We start from the raw sequence: 21,144 nt of genomic DNA, 5'->3' as shown, positions 1-21,144 counted from the left end.
TGTTATTATACCCATAATGATTTATCCAGTGCAATCTCTTTTGTTTGCCGTTCCCTTAAAAGCATGAAAGAGCCACGAGATTCTGATTTTATTTTCTCCGTTACATTACCTTTAAGGATGTTCTTGTGATGAGATTAGATAGAGTCCAACATTTTTTTGAGTACAAAAAGTGTTTATAGCGAGTTGCTTTTAAATGTAGGTAACGTGCAAAGCTTAGATAGGTATTAATGTTACGAAGTTAGTCAGACAAACAATAAATTATTGGACTTTGATCCAATTGGCACGATTTAGGGCGGAGGGAATCTTATATTCAGAATAAATAGCTATCTTAAACGAGTCTGAATACAAATTTCGTATATTTCAGATGACTTTCTTCACTTCAAATATTCCGTTTGTCTACGACACTAAGACTCTGATGACAGCTGCGACTCTTATGATTTCAGTGGGTTTTTGTAACTGTTAAGTTTTTCGAACAATAATTTTAAAAAAACTAAATGTTCTTTTAAAATAAAATTATGATTTTCCAAAAATAAGACAGTTGATTATTGCCGTTACCTCCAATAAAAATAAAATTTTGTAAATTTTGGCCAGTTGAATTGCCGATTGCCATAACCTTGCCAGAAATTTAATGAAAAACATTGTATGTGTACTTTGGTCATAGGCAGGGGTAGGCTGCATTGATATTGGAAATGTAAGAATTTTTAACCACCCTGAAAAGCTAATTCCAAAATGTAAAAATAAACTTTTAAATAATCGGAATTGGTATACCTATGTAGTTAAAGTACAAGTGTATGTTTAAATAATTTTCAGGTTGGAGCAACTGTGCTTATCTCCAACTTTACTGCAATGTTTGTCATATACCGTAATCCACTTCTTCACAATACTTTCGGTCTTCTTTGTTTTTCTCATGGTTTCAAATGTTGGAATGCTTTTTTGCTTTACTACTTGGCCAGTTGCCATGATATTAAAGTAAGTAATTTTAACATTTTTTTCTCGAAATAATGCATTCACATTAGTACAAATTTTGAAAAGATAGTCAATATTTCCAGTCAAGATAACAATTTGGCCCACAGTTTGACTGGAAAACGTTTCGGCCAATTTACAATTATCTTCTGGTGGAGCTGCCTTCTTGCTCATTTGGCAATTTCTATCAATCGATTCATTTCAATCGTTTACCCAATTAAGGTATGCTCTCAGAGCTTGAAAGTTTCAGAAACAAATAAATACATTTTCAGTCGTATATATTGTTCACTGTGTCCAATTCCAAAAAAACAATATTTTGTATTTGGTTGATCGGCGTCTTGGTTACAATTCCATATTTTTGGCGTGCGTCATGAGTTGTTTTTTGTATTTACTCCTTTCTTTTGAATCTGATTTATCCGGAACGAACTTTAAAAATTCGAAAATAATATAGAAAAGTCTAGAAAAAAACGAATACAAGATGAAAAATTTTCAGATGAAAATTGCTACGTCGCATTTAATGCTCACACATTTCTATGGACATACGCTGAAAATTCATGTGGACAGTTTTTATCGTTGTAAGTCATGAAAATGGATTTTAAACTTCAGGATCAGAAGTCGGTGTTCTACCGTTTTTCAGTATTTTCGCTTTGCATGTGCAGTATAACAGAACAAAAACTCCAGGAAATGGGCGGAGCCTATCCTGATATTTTCCGATAAATTTTAATTTAGTTTCTCTTCATTTTGGTTTTTTATGTCTATGAATGAGACACATTAAATTTCAAAAACGCGTCAACAGAATACGTAAGGACTCAAATCTCGATAGAGACTCCGCCCATTTCTTGGTGTTTCCTTCTATATTTGTGGTAATAAAACTTCTTGTAATTAGACAGGTTTAAGAGAACAAGACTCTAGCTTTATTCTAGAGCAACAATTTCAGATTCGATTTTATCGGTGGTGTCATCATTTGCTCAATTGCTTTCATAATCGATACCTTAACATTATTTCGTCTTCGAGCAGCAAATAAAGTAATACTTCAATCGATATCAACTGGTGTATCATCTCATGGAATGGATGTTCAAGCGGCGGCAGAAGCTAGGAAACGAAGAAAAACTGAGATCAGATTCTTCAGCCAAGCATTCACACAATGTATTGTGTTCTGTATATGCCTTCTCTCATTCCATATTTTTACACTTTTATCTGATAGTATTTGGTGGCAATTTGCAATGGTCACAATGATATGGATTCTGGCACATTCTTTGGATGGGTAGGTTTTTTTGAACAAGATGGAGCAAATTTTTTTCAGGATCTAGTAAAATAGAGTCACAAGTAGAAAAGAATTTTCGCAACATTGAACATTTCAGACTAATTGTTGTATTATTCCATTTCCGACTCTCTTTATGCAAGAACACTGCTTTAACCTCTACAATGATGTTACATTCTTCATCTGCTCGCCCTGAGCAAACGATCCAAGCTCAATCACACCCGAAGCACTGAAATGCTCAAATTGTCGTCAAGTGTGATGCCTCTTCCGCAACGGTGTTTGCGGACACAGCATTTACGATTAATTTTTTCCACCTTTTCTTTGTGTTTTTTTTCTTTTACAAAGGTTTAAATGATTTTTAAAAATAAATCTAATTATTCTTTTTAAAAATAAATCTAATTATTCTTTTGCGAAAATCTGACTTAATTTTGAATCATACAAGCCTACTTCATTTTTGAGAAACTCGAGCGTACCCAAGGTTCCGAAAATCTGTTTAAAAATATCGTGAAAATAGTGGTCTTCTTATTACTTGGAATTTGTAGTACAACATTCTTGAAAAACATGTAAAATAATCGTATATTTTTCATATTTTCTTAAGAGCTATCCATATAAATAATGCTCATAACTACCTCATCTCCATTTCTCTCACCTTCTTCGTCTAATTGGAGTTTCTTTTTCACTAGCTCTCTCCTTCTTGCTCATTTTACAGCATGCGCTCAGTTCTGTTATCACGAGTTTACACACATATTCATTGATTTTGTCTTATTTTTTACAGCCTATTTTCAATAATTTTAACACAAACTTCAGATAAAATGTTGGTCCAAATACTCTTCACTTTCTGCATAATGATGACAACAATTCAAACTATTATAGACTTGCGAGAAGCGAAGAATCGAACTTTTAATCAGTTTGTTGTCGACCCAAATGAGCGGACAACGAACGAGTGTCTATTGGAGGACCCATTACAACGAGCACTGTAAGAACTTTTGAAGATTTTTTAAAAAATATTTTGTATTTTTAAAATGCAAATAAAATTTAAAATCTTTGACTTAAATACTAAATAATGTCAAAATCTTTTTTTTTTCAGACACATATTTCTCGATACCTGCCCTACATTTTACGACTCAATTTGTGACGATCCTCTTTTCAATCAATATAACGAATTTGAGTTCAGATGCCGTTATCCACGCAAGTTTTTATAATATCAGGCTTATGAAAATAATCAAATTTTTCAGTAAAATCCAAGTCGGTGGTGTCGATGAATTCATCAAGCTTTTTGGAATTAACGAATCTACGAGATACATACGGAAGAGATTGGTGTATGATTGTGTAAGTTTTTTCAGATTTGTCTTCAGAATTTCACTGATATTTGTTCCAGAATGTTTCATTCTCCTAGTTGTCCGTTCTCGGCCCGTCTGGCTCCATATTTCAACGAAATCGCCGGAAGTTATACGAATATTCTACCAGTCGCCATTGACGCTTCAGATTTCACAAAGTTAGTTTAAATACTAGTTACAAAAATCATTTAAAGGTGAAGTAGAGTCATTTTGAAAATTTGCTGTAAATAAAAATGGCCAAAATTAACGGTAAAACAATTTATAACATTTTTTAATGATTTTTCTATTTTGCAAGAAAGCTTTAAAAACATGAGATAATTATTTTTGAATTCCCGCGAAAATGTATGCCTATTTTTTCTTGCAAAAGTGAGAACAATCATAATATTTAGATGAATTATATTAAATTTTTACAGTCATATTTTGGCTTTTACGTACATTTTCTACCATTTGATCCCAAATTTAAAAATGACTACTCCACATTTGAAATAATTTTCACTTTTGATTTTTCATTTTTATTCGATATTTTACATTTTCAGATCTCATCGACTGAACTTCCGATATGGAGTCTCCGGTACCCCAACTATCCTTTTATGGGTGAATGGAATGAGTGTTGCTCGGATGTCAAACAAGAAATTAGATTTGGAAAGTATCAAAGCGTTGATTGCAACACACACTGATTTGGTTGAAAATAAAAATGGAAAAAATAATCAGTCATTTATTCCTGTAAAGTTGGAAAATGTCGGCTATGAAGTGAAAGGTAAGATTTATATTTCACTTTTTCGTTTAATTTAAGTTTCTTTTTACAGACGTTGCTACTGAAATAACGGAAAATCGATTAGTGAATGGTTTGTACATATTTGCATGTCTACTTGTCTGTCTTGCTAGTAAGTTTTATTTTTAATTGAAGTAATAAATGAATTAAATCAAATTTCAGCATTTATCTATCACGTTCGTGAGCGAATTCTGCTCAGTGCTCCAGTTCTGCAATGGTTTCAATCCAAATGTGGTGGTCCATTATGCGAAGATATTTACTTTCTCTTTTATGTGGCAGCACCACGAAATCGACATCCACCTCCAGCTCCCCAAGCTCCTCCAGAAGCGGCTGAACTACCACCTCTAGTAATTGAGGATGAATAGAGCAATGCAGATTTAAACAATTCATGTTTAGCATATCATTTTTCTCAGTTTTCTTGATGTTCTTTCAACCAAACGGGTCGAATAAATTATAATATTTTTAAATTAATTTTACTTCTCACTTCATAGACAGGAAACAAAAAAGATTACATGAAATTTAACTAAAAATCAGAATTTATCCGTCAACTCGATTGATCAAGTTCTGCTTGATGATTTCTTTTCTGTGAATGTAGTAGAACCAGTAGATGATCTGAAAAGCTATGATTTAATAAATACTCCATCTCGGAAGAATTCTTACATTAAAAACGAAAAATGAAAATGGGAACATGACACTGGAAATTGAGTCAATTCGTTCCGGAGTCCAACCACTTGTGCATGAGCTCAAAGATTTTGAAGATTCAGAGCAACCCGGTGGGAACATAAAACGACGCTCTGATATAATTCCATGTGGAGATTCTTCTCGGGAAATCTTTAAATTGAAAAAAAGTTTAAAGATAAATTCTGAAATTCTATTACACTTACATTCCCTGAAATTTTCTTCTGTTGCTTTTTCTTCGCTACAGTTTCATCTCGAACCATAAAACCAACAATAGCAAGTTCAAGCAATGAACAGAAAATGAATGTCATTGATACAAGCATCCAAACATCTGAATGTCAATATAAATATAATTGAAATAGTTCGGAGACCCCTACCAATTCCTTTGATATATGAAACCCGTGGCAGATTCCTCATAATATTTCCAAATGAGAAAACAATTGCCAAAAGGCTATTAACTCCGAGCATTGTACGAGCAGGAATTGCACGTGAGCCGAGGGAGAATGATATCCAGCTAAACATTTTAAATTCTCAACGTATTTATCAAATATTATTATCTGATTTTGAATTCCACTCAGAAGCTTAAATTAGTTTGTAATTACAGAAACCTAATCTATGAATAACATTGACAAGAAACACTTTCTCGAAAATCGGTTTGAGGGACCTTTTGAAACTTCTTATAAGACAAGTTTTAGACATTTTCAGAAGGATATGCCAAAAAAAAACCTTATAAAAATGGTCAAATATGTTGGTAGATATGCCTGCATGAAATACCAAATAAACCGTCTCTCAAATATTATTGTAACATGAAGCTCGTCCCACATTCCAGCTGGATATGGCTGAAATGTTACTTTTCACGATGTGATATGAAACATGATTAATTTATAGTCTCACCTCCTGCCTCCTTTCTGTTTGAATTTCAAATAGATCAAAGTCGGGAAGCATAATTTTTGATAAATTGAAGACTGGATGTTCAGCATCTGACCATCTCATTTCCACTTCTTGCCTATTGTAGTTGAAACTGCAAGTTTGAACTGTACCAAATGTTATGAAACTAGATGATAGAGCAAACCTTTCATATATTAAGCTGCACTTCTGAAGATCTAATGGAAAATTTGATAAATCCAAGCTGCAAGGTCCTTTAACACGAACTCGATAGTTGACCATTACTGTTCCATTCGGGAAAAGCATCAAGAAAACACTTCTGAAAATTTTGAATGATCAACGAGATTAGGGTACCTTTAGTGGTTTTTTGGTCCCAAAAGGATGAAGATATATGAATTAAGTTACAGAAAAGTTAAATATTATGTTTCAACTAACCTGAATGGAGAATTATGAATCTGAGCAACTTTACTGTTTATGAAGCAACTATTTGGTGTCCAGAGACGATCTAGTACTTGGTGGTTTAGTGATAGATTACCTGAGAGATAATAGTTTATTTCAATCGAATATTCACCTTTTTCATACCTTTACAGGGAGTCATTGTCTGAAAATTTAACGCTGGATCCAGCCACGTTTCAGTGATATAAATGTCCATATCAAAATCATTTGTAAGTTCATCAATTGAAGTGATAGCTTGAATCCAAATTTCGACAACTACAGTCATCCCTTCTTCTTCTAAAAAATCTGATTATTTTGGCAGATAATAATTAACATACGTGGAATACGAAACTTGTTATATCCAGTTCCATTGAGAAGTCGATCTATGATATCAGTGTCTCTTGTGCAATTGTCAGGTTTTTTATTCGTTTTGTGATGAATATATGATGAGGATGATACTGCAAATGAACTGGTCTAAGTACAAACGGGAGGGATCTTGTTCAGAGGTTTAAAAGTCACAATTTAATTGTGTTTTACATACAGTTTCCTCTATTAGACTTCTTCCACAAAGAAAGTAAAAAAAGTTTCTCTATAAAAAACTATAGAAAGCGAGTGTAAATTATTCAATATCGAACGGTAATTGTTGATTGTCAAATTAAAAAGAGAATTTTTTTATAAAACAATTTTTACCGTTTCAACTATTCAATTTCTCTCTGCAAATCTGAAAATCCTATAAATTTTCCAATCTTCTATCCCAACTCTTACCCAGTTCTGCTGAATGAACAAGTTCCGAATAGTCAAGTTCTGTTGTGATGATAAGTACAGGCAGTGTTGATAAAAGAGTAAATATCATCTGAAAATTAAATTTTAAGATTAAACATCTATCAGTGTTCTTCGTTTGAATGCTGACATTTGCAGAAAAAAAGACGTGTGTCAAAGTGTCAACTCTGTACGAAACGTAATGAAATTGTGTATCCAAAGAAAAATTAGGAACGACTTTGAGAAATGAACGAAGATCTCTAAAAGGTCTGAAAATTTTTTATTTCATTCTTAAACAATTTTTAATGAAAACAAAGAAGTAAATAAAAACTTTGTGAGTTACAGAAAGAATGGCTATTTCAATAAAGTTCGTCCAATCTCATAAATGCTCACATCATAATATAGGTCAGCGGAAGTGAGAGAATGAGAGCTCGATTTTGAAGATGAATGGATGAAAAATGAAGAATTTAAATGAAAAAGTAATTTGACTATTTTTCAGTTTTGAGATGTGTGATACTTGTAGGGAGTTTAAAGGGATTTTTCTTCGCCAGGAAATGTATATTTTGAAAGCATACAAGGCAAAATTATTCTTCTTCTACATTATGTATAATAAATGCATTTCAACAGTTTCAAACCATTCTGAGGCTTGAAAAAAATTATATCAAAATTGGTGGAGAAATTGAAGTTAAAAGAAGTGGCGAGCGACTAAAAAATTTCCGTATTAAACTGAGTCACATTTTCATACAGTGGGTCAAAAAAACGGTGAACAGAAATACTCAACTATAGTGAAACTAATATTTCTAATTTACATTTTTAAAGCTGAAAAAAAACTGTAACACAATTTTAGCGTGGTTACGGTAGGAAAACTATCTAAAAATGAATATTCAAAAGTAGAAACTGGAAATAAAAAGGAACTTTCGAAACTGATGTCAAAAGACATAACCAAAAATCAGAGGCGGATAGAAAATCAGAATGAATGAGAAAATTCTGAAAGAAAAACATGCGGGATCCTTTTACGAGTGAATGATTTATTGATGAGTATATCTTCTTCACAGGAAGAGAAGTCAACCTTCGTCCTCCTCTTCATCTATCCAAATAATGAGAGACGGGCAAAAAAGGAGTCACTTTGTGCATTTTCAGATGGCACAACCCCTCCGTCCGCCTATGCTTTCCCCTATATTCCGCCCTTTATATATTCTTCTACGGCACAATTACACATAGGGCAATTATCTGTTGTAAGCAAAAGAATTGAAAGAGCTTTATCTTCATGAGAAGCATTTGAATATCTTCCGGAAGGTGTCATGGTGCCAAATGGAATGTTCTTTTTGAAAGAACATGTGGGACACATGAGCACTTTTTATGAGCTCCTGGGACTTTCCTCTTTTCAATTTTTTGAACTTTTTTCTGAGGGGAACGGATAGAAAAATGATATTTTGTTTGTGTGCAGGAATACGAAGAAAAGGAATGTGCAGACATGTTTACATGAGAGAATGACGTTTTCACAATGTAAACTTTTTAGGACCGAATTTTTATGTTTATACTTTCAACATTTTGAACTGGATAATCTATTCTTGGTTTGTTTTACAAAGCTATTTTTAGCAAGAAATAGGAAAACTACGATGGTAGCGGTATAGCAACTTGAATAGGCTAAACACCAAAGCGTCAAATACATTCAATTTATTCAACTGAGCCTGAAGTTGTTTTTTTTTACAGGGTGGGCCAAAAGTATGGTAACACATGAAGCGCTCTTTTACATGAGCTTTTCGCGCGACTGCAACGTCATACGTACATTCTTCTATCGAATACTGATAGCTGAATAAATTTCCTTCAATTTGACTCAAAATTTGTAATGTTTCCCAATAAGGTGCGATCTTTATCACCTCGACAATTTGGCGAACCCTTTCGAAAAAACGGTAATTTGGCACGCGGCACTTCCCACATAAACACACCTCCCACGCACGCCAATAATTTTCAGATGTATGATTTTTATGTTAAATTTAAAGTTAAAGAAGTGAAGAAGCGTTTTTAATTGTTTTTGTAGCATATAAAAATTTTCTGTGTCGACACTGGCGCCTAGCAAGAACCTTTGAATGTCTCATGAATTCAACGTTGCGAAATTTACTCAGTTTTTTTGGTTTCGCATGGCGTAACGACCCACAAAATCATTAAAGGATTAAAAAGGATTAAAGGACGATCCGTTCTTCAAGTGCTATGCACTGCGGATCTGGGATTCAGGTACACTGCCTGGTGGTGATCCCTCTGGGCTGTAATTTAAGCCACGTCCTAGCCGGGGACTGTGGCCGATAATCCAGTCGTGGATTGCTCCACTTCCCAATAGAGGCTGGGTGAACCTAGGGGGTGAGGCCGGACTTGAACTCGTGACCTCCAGTCTGCTAGCGGCCACCACTACCGACTGAGCTATCTGCCCCGCCGAGCTCAATTTTCTAAAAAAATTCTGGAAAGTCAGGTCAAAACGTCTCGAAAAATACTAAAATGAATTTTTCTGCATACTGCTACTCGCCGCTCACATCCATCTTTCTGGCGACTACCATTCAAGACTTAACCTACTGCCGCAGTCCATGACAAAAATACCGTGATAGAAATTATTTGGATTTTTGTTTTTAAAGAATCTCTAGACCAAGAGCATTCTTTGAACTATAAAAACTTGTAAGACACTTGATGGATTCCTCGAGAAAATGTAGAAATCCCGCAGAATGCCGACTTGCGTGCCATAAAGGTCGTGATCTAAAAAGTTCTGAAGGCCTGCAGCGATGCGGATGGGAATATTTTGAAAATTCAAAACGTTCATCTGGTCAGTATTTTATGGAGAACAAAACTTGTACAAATTGATGTAATAACTCTCTCCACACGTGAAGTTATAGAGCTGCAAACGTGTTACCATACTTTTGGCCCACCCTGTAAGTTAAAATAAAGTTTTCCCTATGAAGAAGTAAGTAATTTAATAAATGCAATTTTTTTGTTGGTTATCAATTTTTGGAAGAATAAAAAAAACAAGATATGAACACGTTTTCTACATTATAAAATTTTGACTCAAAAACCTGAACTAATTGAAAGATGAAAAGTCGGCAGATTTATAACGATTAAAGTTACTTCAATGGTACTGAAATGACAGAATATCATAGTAAAACTTTTCAAATAGTGGCATTTGCATTGCTTTCGTCTATCAGAACTTCGGATTGCAACCAAAATATTTTATATGAATTTTACATTTTATTGATGCTTTAATCAGTGGTATTTGCCAAAACCTATTTAAAATTTTGAAAGATCAAAAAATTGTTCAGTGTTTAATTTAAATTTTTTGTGCTGCTCCATTTTATGAATGTTTTGGCAAAATCCCCGCTACTTTTGACATAATGTTTTATTTATTCGAAAGAACGAAAACTTCATAAGATTCAAGAATATTAATGCAAGCTTACTAAAGAAATTAAAATTATATTTTGATACTAAAATCATACTCAAATTGAAAAACAACAAAGTCGAAAAAAAGAAATAAAGAATCGGAATTTATTTTCCTTCATTCTTTGCATCCTTTCCTAATCCGATTCAAACCATTAGAAATTGATGGATTTTTTTCGTTTTTCCAAATAGTCTTAGCATTTTAAGAATAGACTGCTCTGCAAAAATTTGTATTTGTGCGCCGTATATCAAAAAAAATTGTGAAAACCCTACATTTGAAAACCAAATAGTCAACTAATTGGTGCAATTGAGATAAAAATCTAACAGCTGTCATATTCAACGAAAGAAGCTCATAACTCAATCAGTTTTAGGACGGTTCAGTAGTTTTCTTGTAGGTAATTTGAAAAAAAAACCGCAAAATCCATAGATTCCTACTAAAGTTTACTAGAACTGTTATTTTCTTCAAGAAAATTTTAATTGTTCTCTAATTGAGTTCAAACAATATTCCAAAGATCAAAAATCTTTTCATGATATAAAAAATAAAAAATACAATTTCAGTGTTCAATAAACACATTTTTAGAGTTGTCCACGTCGGTCGACCAACTGGAAAAAAAATGTGGTAACAAAGTTGCTCTTTCCTTTTCTCACTCTCGTTTACTTTCGATGAATTTCCGGAGGGGCACCTTATTTTCCCAGTATATATTGGGAAAACGTTGAAAAAGAAAAAAAAGTTTTGGGTGCTCCGAGAGCATGTCACTTACAATTACGTCGATTTGGACATTCCTACTAACAGAAGTGAAAAAAATGGAAAATGGGCATTTCGGGGCAGAAACAGCCCATAATTGCGTGGGTGGATCAAGAAATTATAGTACAGAGATGACATACTGCGGGTACACGTACATATTTGTGTTCCCGCATAATTTCAGGTTAACAGTGATAGATTTAATTAAAAAGACATGCAAAAATGGCCTACAGGGTGGCCCATAATTATGCGGACCAAAGTTGATCTCACGAGTAGATGTTTTTAGGTCTGACAAATTTTAAGTTATTGTTTCATTTTCTGAACAATTAGGAACACTGTTTTTTTCGGAAATCATTTTTGATAAAAATGTAGTAACTTTATGATGTTCAAAATACTTTCATTAAATAGAAAAGGGAAACATATACATATGTATAAATTGATGTCAAATGACCCGATTACCCTGAGATCATAAAGAAAAAAAAATTGAAACCATATTCGAGTACAAAATTTCTATAATTTAACAAATTCACAAAGATCCACTTTTCACAATTTTCCATTTTCTAAATAGATTTCGTACAGCTTCTCGATAGTCTTGATGATTGTATACAAAATATGCAGAATGTAGAAGTGAATGAATACAAACCAACCAATTGGTTATGTCGGCTGCTAGAATTGCCGATTTCTAAATTAATGAAATTATGGAAATTCGTTTTCGTAAGAACTAGAAATATCACTAAAGCAACAACTTACACTATTTGAATATTTGAGCAAAATACACGTGAGCAGAGGTACTTCTTCCAGAAACAGAGTTGCTATAAAGTGTAACATCACTGGACGAAAGTAAGCACTATTCAAATTTCTGTGCAATAAAAGAGCCAGTGCAACTACACAAACTGTTGTAATTGCAAGTGAGAAATCATATGCAGAAGTAACTGCAGATGCTTCAGGTGATGTTATACAGGATACTGTCAAACTTGTTGCATCTAAAAATATAATTTCATCATATTTAGGTCATTTAATTTTTGATGTTTTTCATTGAAAATCTTCCTGGGCACATTCTTTTAATTTTTTTATGTAAATAGTACACTAAATATGTATTCTTTTCTGAAAAATTGAATAAGTTCAATTCAATTCAATTTTTAATGTAAAAGTAATTTTGTTTAATCGTACTCAAGGTTTTCAAAAATTTTATGAAAATAAATGTTTTCATCCAGAAATTTTTTAAAATAATTGTTCTATCTTGATCTTTTTTAAAGGCTATTGAATGTATAAGCATCCTACTTTTTACGCTTTACTTTGACAAAAATTAAAGTACCTACCAATTACCAGTAACGCTGTCAAAATGATTGCATAACAGACGGCTCCAACAATAAAAGGCATTATCCGTGATAATAAACTTGAATGATGAAAGTATACTGGTGAGAATGCAGCTAATGACCAATCGATTACTTCGCATAATAGCAGAAGGACCTGAAAAATGTTATATAAGAAAAGTATTCAGGTTGATAATTAATTTTTAAACCAAGTTGAAATAATACATTGAAAAATCACTGAAAATCAACAAAAAGTTTGACGAACTTTCCAATTAAAAAATACATGCTAAATGATAAATTTCACTTGACCAAAGTTGTCAGAAATTTGATCAAAATATGTACGAATGAATACCTGAAGTAATGGTATAGATGTTGAAATAACCAACGTTGCTCCACATATTCGTTCATCTGTATTTCGATCGAAATATGCAAGAAGTAAAAGAAGACAGGCCACCACAATGTCGACAATAAACTTCACTGAAAAATTATAATTTTGTAAGTGGGCCATTTGAGATGGACTGAGAATTACGAGTTTAATTTTGAAATAATTTTTTTTAATTCCAAAAAAAGGTTTTATTTTCAGCATTTTTCTTATTTCTCTAAAAAGCTAGAAATTAGAGAACATGTTTTTTGCTGCTCGACCAGTCCAACTAACCTACAAATATTGAATATTTTTCTCGCAATCGAAAATTATTCAATACTGTTGACAATATAAATGTTGATACGCAAAGTTCAATTAACCCAAGAAATATGTATATGAAGAACTCAGGAGACATTCTGAAAAAATGAAATGACGCTTAGCATCATTCGAAAATAATTTTAACTTAATGACGAAAAAATCAAAGAAAAAACATTATTGAGTTAACCATGCGTTTCTAATGCAAATTAATATGACGCAGGGTTCATCAAAAAGAAATAGATAATACAAAAATAAGAGAAATAGAGAAATAAAGTAAAACGTCACAGTATGATCACAAATGATAAGCAAATTGTGTGAGTGCAATTGAAAATACTTCAACAATTTTTCAAAATTTTCAACTAGAATCCAATTATCTGGAACTGAATTCAAGGCGATTATGCCAGACATTAATATTTTTACTTTCATCGAGACATCAGAAAAATATATTTCAAAGTTTTTGCTTTGTGATAAGAAAAAAATACATTTTGCATGATGATGATATTTGCATTTTGAATAGAAAAAATATCGATTAGGAAGTTGTGTATGTTTTGTGACTATTCAACTAAAAACATTGATTCAAAAAATAAAAAGTGAACGGAAGAAACTAGTTTGAATGGAATTATTACTACATGCATGTTGCAATTAAAAGTTCAGACTTACTTGGAAGAATAATGAGAGAATTTGAAGAAATAATGGCCATGTACTTTCAAAAAAGAAGAAGAAACTTACAGGGAGAGCGTTCTAAAATAGATCCAATTGGACTGAAAAATATTTTTTGTATAAGATAAAAACAAAAATTTTAAAAAACATCAGATCGTTACAAAAACTCAACCCATTTCAGAATTGAACATTCAAAAAAATTCAAAACGCTTATTACCTCGGAGCAGAAGTTCACGTCGAATTTTTGAGTCTGAACTGATTTTTCTACGTTAAAAAATTACTGTATTTTCTCTATTAGTGCTGCACCCCACTTATCTATTTTGAACGGTTATATCTCGGTTGAATTTGGAGAAATCAATAAATTGCAAAACTGTACAAAATAATTAAAAATTACTGTCTTAGTTAACATGTTTTTTTTATTAAAACTAAAGACAACCGAGATATGAGCAGTCAAGGGTAAGCGAAGGGCTGCAGAACTATTAAAGAAAAGAAGGTAGTGTAACCGAAATGTTTCAAGACATTTCTTGTGTTTTTCCTAAATTATTGAACTTCCAGTTACATAGATTTCTAGATTTGAAGATTTATAATAATAAGTTTCACAAATAAATTAATAGATAATTTGTTTTCCTAATTATTTGAAACATTTTGCGATGAATTCAAAACCCAAAGAAAGTGTTAAACTTTTTTAGCGAAAAAAAAACTGAGAAACATAAATCAACTTTGAGTACGGATATTTTATCGTGCATTCCACTGTCAACCGAGTTTATTTAGATTCTCACACTTGAATCACTTTTCCTTATTTGCTTTATTTATGGTCACTCACTTCGACCCTCTTTTGTTTTGAGAGCCAAACTTTGGCAATATCTTATGAGAATTTGAATACAGTTTGAAGTTTTTTGCCAAGGTTTTTTTTTTAACTTTTAATCAAATATATTATCAAACTGTTTCTCCAAACTCAAATAAAAACCATTACACTGGTTTGAATTTTCACGCCTACAAGGTCTCTTTAATACAGCTTTTCATTGCTACTGTCATATTTCCACCTAAACGTCCAGTTCTTCCAAATAAATCATTCATGAGCATTTTCCACTACATTTGCTCCGTTGAGCTCTAATAATTTGGATGGAAAAGGTGCCGACGGAGTGAGAGAGAAAAAGAGAAGACAACAGTGAACTCAAATTAGCTGCAATCAAATAGGAGACGGATACCGTAGTTCAATTTATATATACACATTCAACAGGTGCAATCCTGCTGTTTTTACTTTTGTGTTCTTATTTTGTCTTGAAATGGAAAATTGTTTTTTCTTCTTCTTCTTTTTGACGGATAGTTCTCCTGTCTTGAATTTTAAAGGCGAAGTTCACAGAGAAATTACCAACCACTTCCAAAAACGGGTATGAAACTATTTGAAAGTATTTCCAATTTATTTTCAAAAATTTTCAGGGATCAAGAATGATCTCTACCGGTAATTTAACATGCCTAAAATACTTACGAGAAATTAACGAAAAACATGTTGAGAATTTTTGAAGTAAGATGCGTAAGAATTTTAGAATATTATTCTGGGTATGATAACATTTCCGTTCCACCTTCAACAATTTATATCTAGAATCATGTGAAATGGAAAAATGTTTATGCATATGTTCAATTAACTTGTGTGCCCTAAAAAATGAATTACGTTCTTGTTCCTCATCTCAGAATTCAACCTAATCTATCACACGGATGATGCTAATTTCCTAAAAGAATCTCATTCTGTTCAGTATTTCTACACAAAACGCGCGCAAATCTTTGGCATTCGGCAGCAGTTGTCACGAGTTGGCTCCCAGTCCCCATTCATCCACAATGTTATCTTAAGCTTAACATAATTTGCTCTCATTTCAACACACATTACACCTTTTTCTCTTGGCTTCTTGACAGGACACCGCACCCTCTCGACTGATGATGACACCCTTGTTGTTGCACTCTCTATATCTATCTCTCTGATCACTTTTCATTGTTTTCTTTAGAAATTTGAGCCGATTATTGGCACAAGTTGATCCGAATCCCGGGAAACATGATATCGACGGACATATTTTTGATTGATTATCATAATTTTCGTGGGAATCTTCGGAACATGCTCTTTGCGGTTTATAAGTGGAGATGCGCCAACGGGAAACTTGTTTTAAAACTATTCCTATGGTGCTAACATCACCACATGAAAACTTTTCAAAACTTTTTTGGGTTTTTTATTTTTTTATTATTATTCGTATCTAAACATTGTAGGCGTTGTGATGTTGCCCTAAATTTCTTTAAAAAGAGCGAACATTTTCAAAAATTTGCTATTTAAATCGAATGAAAATTTCCATTCAAATATTTGAAAAAAATTATGAAAAAATTCCTTTTGTTGCATCTTCATCTTCTATGAAAGTTACAATTTTAGTTGGATCAGAAATATGAGATATCAAAAAAAAATTAAGATTTTTTTGTTTGTTTTTTTGAAGCCTAAAATATTTTGATATCATTTATCTCTTATGTCTTTTGTTTTATCGAAACGTTTACAACACATCAACTATGCGTCAATAAATTTTTTAGGTAGTTAAACAAATGTTGAAAAAAAAAGCAAAAGCAACCAAGAGCTGTTAAAATAGAGAAAATGCAGTTATTTTTTATATTCAAGAAAAGTTATCACAGAAGTTCCGTAATGAGTTTTTTCCTTATCAACATGTTCCCATCAACTTCTTAGTTTCTCCTCATTCCCATTGTTCAACATAATTATCACCTCTGACCTTATTCTGCTCTTTTTAAGCACAGGTGTTAATATGCCGTCCATCATATTTGCCCTCCGTCTGCCGCTTTCCTTATCTGACCTTTACATCGCCTTTTTGTATATGTACATAATAATTGTATCATCATCAACCTCCGCCATAAACATGCATGTCTTTTTACCTCTTTTGGCATGTACCGTTCTTCTTTGTATTTTTATTATGTCTTCCTTCCATCTTCCCTCTTTTTTACGGATTTTCGGATTGCGGAAGAAGAAGATGGTCGATAATTACCGTAATGAGGTAATTTGAAACATATTGGACAGAAGAAATACGCGCGGATGCTTTCGGTGGCAAGGTTAATTCGTTGTCTTTGTTTCTGGAATGTCCTTCATAAAAAACACGGATTACCACCTGTTTTTAACGTGGATTAAGATTTTTGGAAACAATTTACTCTGCCTAATTTTTTTGTACATTTAAAAATGTAGACTTACCGAATTCACCGAGCTTGACCAGTTTTAAAGGTTACCGTTCACACTAAAAATTGTTGAAAAAATTTTCGACTAAACCTAATGATTTTATTTTAAAAAATAAATGAAATAGCATACAAATTTGGATTTTTTTCAATTTTTTTCAAGAAAATCATGAAACATTTAGAAAACTCGAGTAACAAGCTTTCCGTTCATTCTGTAATTTTTAAGTTCCAAATTTAAAAAAATGCATTTTGATTTACTGGGATTGCCGTGCTCGTAATTATCAGCAAAACATTTGCCGAATTAGCCGAGCTCGACAATCTATTTTTTCGCAAACTTTTGCCATGTTTCGTAAAACAATTTTCCATTTTATGGTAGACATTTTTCATCAATGAATTCACAAAATTTAAAATCCCCACTGAAAGTACCAAAATCTTCCTGAAAAATCCGGCAAAAAATCCATCTCATTATCATGTCACATATACATGTTCTATTGGCACTATGTTTGGGATGTCCTCCAATTAATACTTCTGTGTCAATCTCATCGGCGCCCGGCGGCCACTACCAAATGCAAAACTTTGTTTGTAAAAGAAGAAGCCAATAATTTTCTCGTTATTCATTTTTATTACTCTTTTTGCGTTTCATTCTTCTTTGTTCGAATTGATGAACGCACGTTGCTTCTCTCTGGTTTTCCTGCCGTTCCTTATATTGCCAAGGAAACCAATGCGGATTTTCGGAAGATTTTCTTCATGTCCTTTAGAAAATATCACCACTTTTCTTCTTTTTCCATTTCAAATTTCAATTTCCATACAACTCATCTTCTATTATAGCTTTTCAGGTGTTCGACTGTTTGAAGATAAGAATCAATTAAAATTTGGTTCACTGAGCATGTCATCCACTTTTCCTTTTCTTTGTTCTAAAATTCACCAAACTGAATTTTCCTTAACCGGAAATTTACATGAAAATAAGAAACATGGATTACATCCTTTACATATCATTTTTGTTTTTTTATGTGTATTCCATGTTCCCAAAAGTTTGATGCAATTTTTGATTCTTTTTCAATTTTCCAAATTCGTGTCTCGCAGGGAACGATTCACAGTCCAACATTCCCAAATTGCGAAATTTTAGAATATATATTCCCAAGCGTCGAATATCTCAAAAATTTGTCGTTTTCTCAGTTTGACATGTCACCTTTGCCGGTTCCTCTATTCGTCTATTAGCTCTCCAGAGAGCAATGTCATGTCACACGAAGAATTCAGGGACATGTTTCGTTTTTTTTTGTTTGCATGTGGTCACCGATATGGGAACTTGAACTTTCCAATTTTTGCTTGCTTTTTCTTTTCCGGAAACTTAATACTATTTGAGAAACTCCGCATCTTATTTGTTTGATCCCAAATTCTGAAATTCCTCTTTGAATTTGATCTCAAGCTTCACTATAAAAAATTGTTTCAGGAAAATTGGAAGAGCAAGCAAGAAAATGAGGCGACTTCCGATTGTCTTATTGCTTTCGGTTTTTTCTATAGCCAACTGTGCAAAGGTGGACGTGGATCTTATTAATGAAACCATTCGAGATCTTCTTCATTTTAAAAGTTCAGATCCAAGTGAGTTATTTTATTTTGAAAAATAATTGTCATATTTGAGCTTCTGAAATGCATTAGACCTCTGAAAGGAAAATGTTGCTCAAATGAGTTAAATCAAAACAGTAATAAACAGTTAACACAATTTCCCTCAAGTTTGATGTTGAAGCGAAAATGAATCTAAAAAATTTAAACAACTTTCAGACGTTACCTCATTCCACCGATCATCACACACTCTCACCGAGCATATGAAAAATCTTTATGAAGTGAGTGTTTTGTACTATTATTATAATTTCAAATAATTGTTTTTCTAATTCATTTTTTAAAATGTGCCCGGTTAAATAAATTTGCGAGAATCCGGAAACATAATTCTTTGTTGAGATGGTTTTTCTGTAAGTTTTCAAGTCGGATTCATTCGATTTCTTCCTGTTCAAATACCCGTGCACTAGGGCTGTGCAACCAAATTGCCGGAAAGTTGCCGAAATTTCAGCTAAAATCTCGGTTCCCTTCAGCCCTGTGTGTGTTTTGTTCTTAGTCAGCGAAACATGTGAACAGAAATAATTTTGTCAGTTTGTGCGTATGCCAGTGCGTGCGTATGCAAAAATTATAATGAATGTTTCAGTAAATTTTAGTAAATTTCTTCACCTTTCTGAAAAACATCATTTTTATAAATTCATTATTTCAGAATTTCATTGACGAAGACTCGAATGAAGATGGTAATCTGGTACGTGCCATTGAGCCGGCAGTTGGAAAATTCGAGGGACAGGAAGTCTTGGTGTTTGATGTTGAAGGATTTGATTCCCATGAATCCATTATGCGTGCAGAGTTACATTTCTACCTCAGAAGACGAGATTCATTTGCAAGAAGACGATCTCGTCAAATTCGGGCAAAGTCGGTTTGTGTGAATGAGTACTGTAGGCAACAGACCTTGAAAAAGATTCGAGTTGGAGGAGATGAGAATTTGGAAGAATATAAAGTTATTTGGGATGCAACAAAATCAGTTTTCGATTCATATCATTTGGATGCAAAGCAAGCAGTATTTCGTATTACAAGAGAACATTCAAAGATGAGACCTTATGCTGAAATGATTCGAAAAAGTACACCATTCCTTGTGATTTATTCTAAAGTTAATCATACTCTGGATACTGTATCAGTTATGAAACAAACTGAACAGACAAAAAGAAAGAGAAGAGATTTGGGAAATGAAGAATTGAGAGAATATTATAATTATAACTCGATTCCATTGGATAATGATGATCGTGAGCCAATAAAGAGAAAGAATGGAAAAAAGAACAGTTTATCTGAGGAAATTTCATCAGAAGATGTTTGGCAAGGTTTTGGAGAAGAGACTTCAAGAGAAGAAAGAGAAAGAATTGCAAATGAAGAACTGGCTAATGATGTTCGAGTTGTGCTTTTGCAAAATAAAAATGTAAGTTAATACAGTTTCTATTTTATAACAGAACCGTAGAACAATATAAACATTGTAAATTTGCTTTCTTTAAACTTTTCTGATAATCTGATATCTCAAAAGTTGGCATCCAATCAGTATTTCCACCGTAATCTATCTCATTCATCCAACAAACACCTCATAAAATCACACCCATCCACTCAATCTTACAACAACCAGAAATAAATCCAATAAATCACCACACCATTTCATTTGCAGCGTTGTCACAAAGAGGGAGTTCTGGTTAGTTTGAAGCATTTTGGATGGGATCGTTATGTCATTGAACCAAAAACAATTGAAACATCATTCTGTAAAGGAAAGTGTGCGAAACCAATGTTAACGAGTGGAAAAGCTTCAAATCATGCTATGCTTCAATCATTGTTTGCTGCGGAACCAGTTTGTTGTGCTCCAACTAATTTGAAATCCTTGAACTTTTGGTACAGGTGAGTGGCATTACATTTCTATAGAAAAGCCCCGCCTTTAAAACTGTGCACAGGTTGCAAAAACGGTTATGTACCCTATTTAATAGTTTCTTTGGTAAATTTTTAATTTATATTTACGTAGAAACTGTACCCACAAATGTCAGATATTTTACTTTACGAACATGGGACTCTGAAATTCACAAATAAAAAACCAATTTAATTTGCAGAGACGAAAAAGGACGTACAGTAATCCGTAATTACTCAAAGATGCTCATTGGCTCATGCTCTTGTCTTTAAGTTTATTATTTTTCTTTCGTTATAGTGTATAACTGCAACTCTATTTTCTTTATCTTGCCTCTTCTGTCTGTACATCTTCCCTACCTCTACTTAATCCCAAATTCTATTACTTTCTTTCATAATAACTGACAATGAATCTCAATTTTTCTGCTCTCTTTGTTTCTTGGCAAATATACTTCTAAATTTTCCAATGAAAACTCACAAATCTGAATTTGTTTAACTTTGAACGTTTAAATAATTAAAATTCATAGAACCAACTGAATAAAGTAAAAATGTACCTCACGTTTTGTTT

The 21,144-nt window shown here is 32.8% G+C and overlaps 4 protein-coding genes, 5 non-coding genes and 1 pseudogene across 11 annotated transcripts; 4 read left to right on the top strand and 6 right to left on the bottom strand.

Annotated features, from left to right (window-relative positions):
• Window positions 1-364: 364 nt before the first annotated feature.
• On the top strand, window positions 365-2,457 carry srx-15 (annotated as a pseudogene). Its single transcript has 7 exons — window positions 365-442; window positions 811-969; window positions 1,050-1,185; window positions 1,236-1,326; window positions 1,457-1,538; window positions 1,901-2,227; window positions 2,325-2,457. Coding segments are annotated over exons 1-7 (1,006 nt in total).
• Window positions 2,458-3,031: 574 nt separating this feature from the next.
• txdc-15 (Thioredoxin domain-containing protein) lies at window positions 3,032-4,796 on the top strand (the record flags this gene model as incomplete). 2 transcript variants are annotated; one of them, NM_069167.5, is made up of 7 exons in its annotated part: window positions 3,032-3,200; window positions 3,312-3,412; window positions 3,460-3,553; window positions 3,603-3,719; window positions 4,098-4,318; window positions 4,368-4,445; window positions 4,496-4,796. In NM_069167.5, 7 exons carry the CDS (start codon window positions 3,037-3,039, stop codon window positions 4,696-4,698), a joined length of 978 nt encoding a protein of 325 aa, NP_501568.3. The 2 variants fall into 2 exon arrangements, with proteins under 2 accessions (NP_501568.3, NP_001368463.1); NM_001380395.1 differs by lacking the exons at window positions 3,032-3,200; window positions 3,312-3,412 and having other exon boundaries at window positions 3,483-3,553; window positions 4,496-4,698.
• acc-2 (Acetylcholine-gated chloride channel subunit acc-2) lies at window positions 4,786-7,195 on the bottom strand. Its single transcript, NM_069166.3, has 11 exons — window positions 7,097-7,195; window positions 6,670-6,789; window positions 6,479-6,628; window positions 6,332-6,431; window positions 6,084-6,215; window positions 5,906-6,032; window positions 5,738-5,850; window positions 5,389-5,525; window positions 5,218-5,342; window positions 4,994-5,164; window positions 4,786-4,945 (listed from the first exon to the last, which is right to left on the bottom strand). Exons 1-11 carry the CDS (start codon window positions 7,182-7,184, stop codon window positions 4,871-4,873), a joined length of 1,338 nt encoding a protein of 445 aa, NP_501567.1. The 5' UTR covers window positions 7,185-7,195; the 3' UTR covers window positions 4,786-4,870.
• A 4,434-nt stretch (window positions 7,196-11,629) lies between these two features.
• C53D6.11 (G_PROTEIN_RECEP_F1_2 domain-containing protein) lies at window positions 11,630-13,388 on the bottom strand. The gene is made up of 5 exons (NM_001027924.2): window positions 13,218-13,388; window positions 12,915-13,039; window positions 12,569-12,719; window positions 12,000-12,232; window positions 11,630-11,931 (listed from the first exon to the last, which is right to left on the bottom strand). Exons 1-5 carry the CDS (start codon window positions 13,336-13,338, stop codon window positions 11,776-11,778), a joined length of 786 nt encoding a protein of 261 aa, NP_001023095.1. The 5' UTR covers window positions 13,339-13,388; the 3' UTR covers window positions 11,630-11,775.
• Window positions 13,389-14,340: 952 nt separating this feature from the next.
• Window positions 14,341-14,361, bottom strand: 21ur-14575. The gene has a single exon (NR_056350.1).
• Window positions 14,362-14,982: 621 nt separating this feature from the next.
• Window positions 14,983-15,039, bottom strand: C53D6.19. Its single transcript, NR_056349.1, has one exon. It is a non-coding gene; the product is annotated as an Unclassified non-coding RNA C53D6.19 (non-coding RNA).
• Window positions 15,040-15,727: 688 nt separating this feature from the next.
• On the top strand, window positions 15,728-15,790 carry C53D6.21. Its single transcript, NR_056348.1, has one exon. It is a non-coding gene; the product is annotated as an Unclassified non-coding RNA C53D6.21 (non-coding RNA).
• Window positions 15,728-15,790, bottom strand: C53D6.20. The gene has a single exon (NR_056347.1). It is a non-coding gene; the product is annotated as an Unclassified non-coding RNA C53D6.20 (non-coding RNA).
• Window positions 15,791-17,701: 1,911 nt separating this feature from the next.
• Window positions 17,702-17,762, bottom strand: C53D6.17. Its single transcript, NR_056346.1, has one exon. It is a non-coding gene; the product is annotated as an Unclassified non-coding RNA C53D6.17 (non-coding RNA).
• Window positions 17,763-18,561: 799 nt separating this feature from the next.
• On the top strand, window positions 18,562-21,133 carry unc-129 (BMP-like protein unc-129). Its single transcript, NM_069165.8, has 5 exons — window positions 18,562-18,710; window positions 18,891-18,952; window positions 19,372-20,115; window positions 20,353-20,576; window positions 20,783-21,133. The coding sequence occupies exons 1-5, from the start codon at window positions 18,587-18,589 to the stop codon at window positions 20,850-20,852; spliced, it is 1,224 nt and encodes a 407-aa protein (NP_501566.1). The 5' UTR covers window positions 18,562-18,586; the 3' UTR covers window positions 20,853-21,133.
• The last annotated feature ends 11 nt before the right edge of the window (window positions 21,134-21,144 follow it).

Source organism: Caenorhabditis elegans, chromosome IV, assembly GCF_000002985.6.
Source record: "Caenorhabditis elegans chromosome IV".
Taxonomy (NCBI): domain Eukaryota; kingdom Metazoa; phylum Nematoda; class Chromadorea; order Rhabditida; family Rhabditidae; genus Caenorhabditis; species Caenorhabditis elegans.
The sequence above is the reverse complement of the archived record's forward strand: the minus strand, read 5'-3'. Positions and strand labels throughout refer to the sequence as shown.

Excerpts from the sequence above, each read along its gene's own strand:
- acc-2 (NM_069166.3), bottom strand. The coding sequence starts at position 7,184 with ATGATATTTACTCTTTTATCAACACTGCCTGTACTTATCATCACAACA. Across the intron at positions 5,526-5,737 it reads TATTTGACCATTTTTATAAG|CTGGATATCATTCTCCCTCG; the intron begins GTTTTTTTTTGG and ends TAAAATGTTTAG. Across the intron at positions 4,946-4,993 it reads TTTCATTTTTCGTTTTTAAT|ATCATCTACTGGTTCTACTA; the intron begins GTAAGAATTCTT and ends ATAGCTTTTCAG.
- C53D6.11 (NM_001027924.2), bottom strand. The coding sequence starts at position 13,338 with ATGTCTCCTGAGTTCTTCATATACATATTTCTTGGGTTAATTGAACTT. Across the intron at positions 13,040-13,217 it reads AAAATATTCAATATTTGTAG|TGAAGTTTATTGTCGACATT; the intron begins GTTAGTTGGACT and ends ATAATTTTTCAG. Across the intron at positions 12,720-12,914 it reads CATCTATACCATTACTTCAG|GTCCTTCTGCTATTATGCGA; the intron begins GTATTCATTCGT and ends AACATTTTTCAG.
- unc-129 (NM_069165.8), top strand. The coding sequence starts at position 18,587 with ATGAGGCGACTTCCGATTGTCTTATTGCTTTCGGTTTTTTCTATAGCC. Across the intron at positions 18,711-18,890 it reads TTTTAAAAGTTCAGATCCAA|ACGTTACCTCATTCCACCGA; the intron begins GTGAGTTATTTT and ends AACAACTTTCAG. Across the intron at positions 18,953-19,371 it reads ATATGAAAAATCTTTATGAA|AATTTCATTGACGAAGACTC; the intron begins GTGAGTGTTTTG and ends TCATTATTTCAG.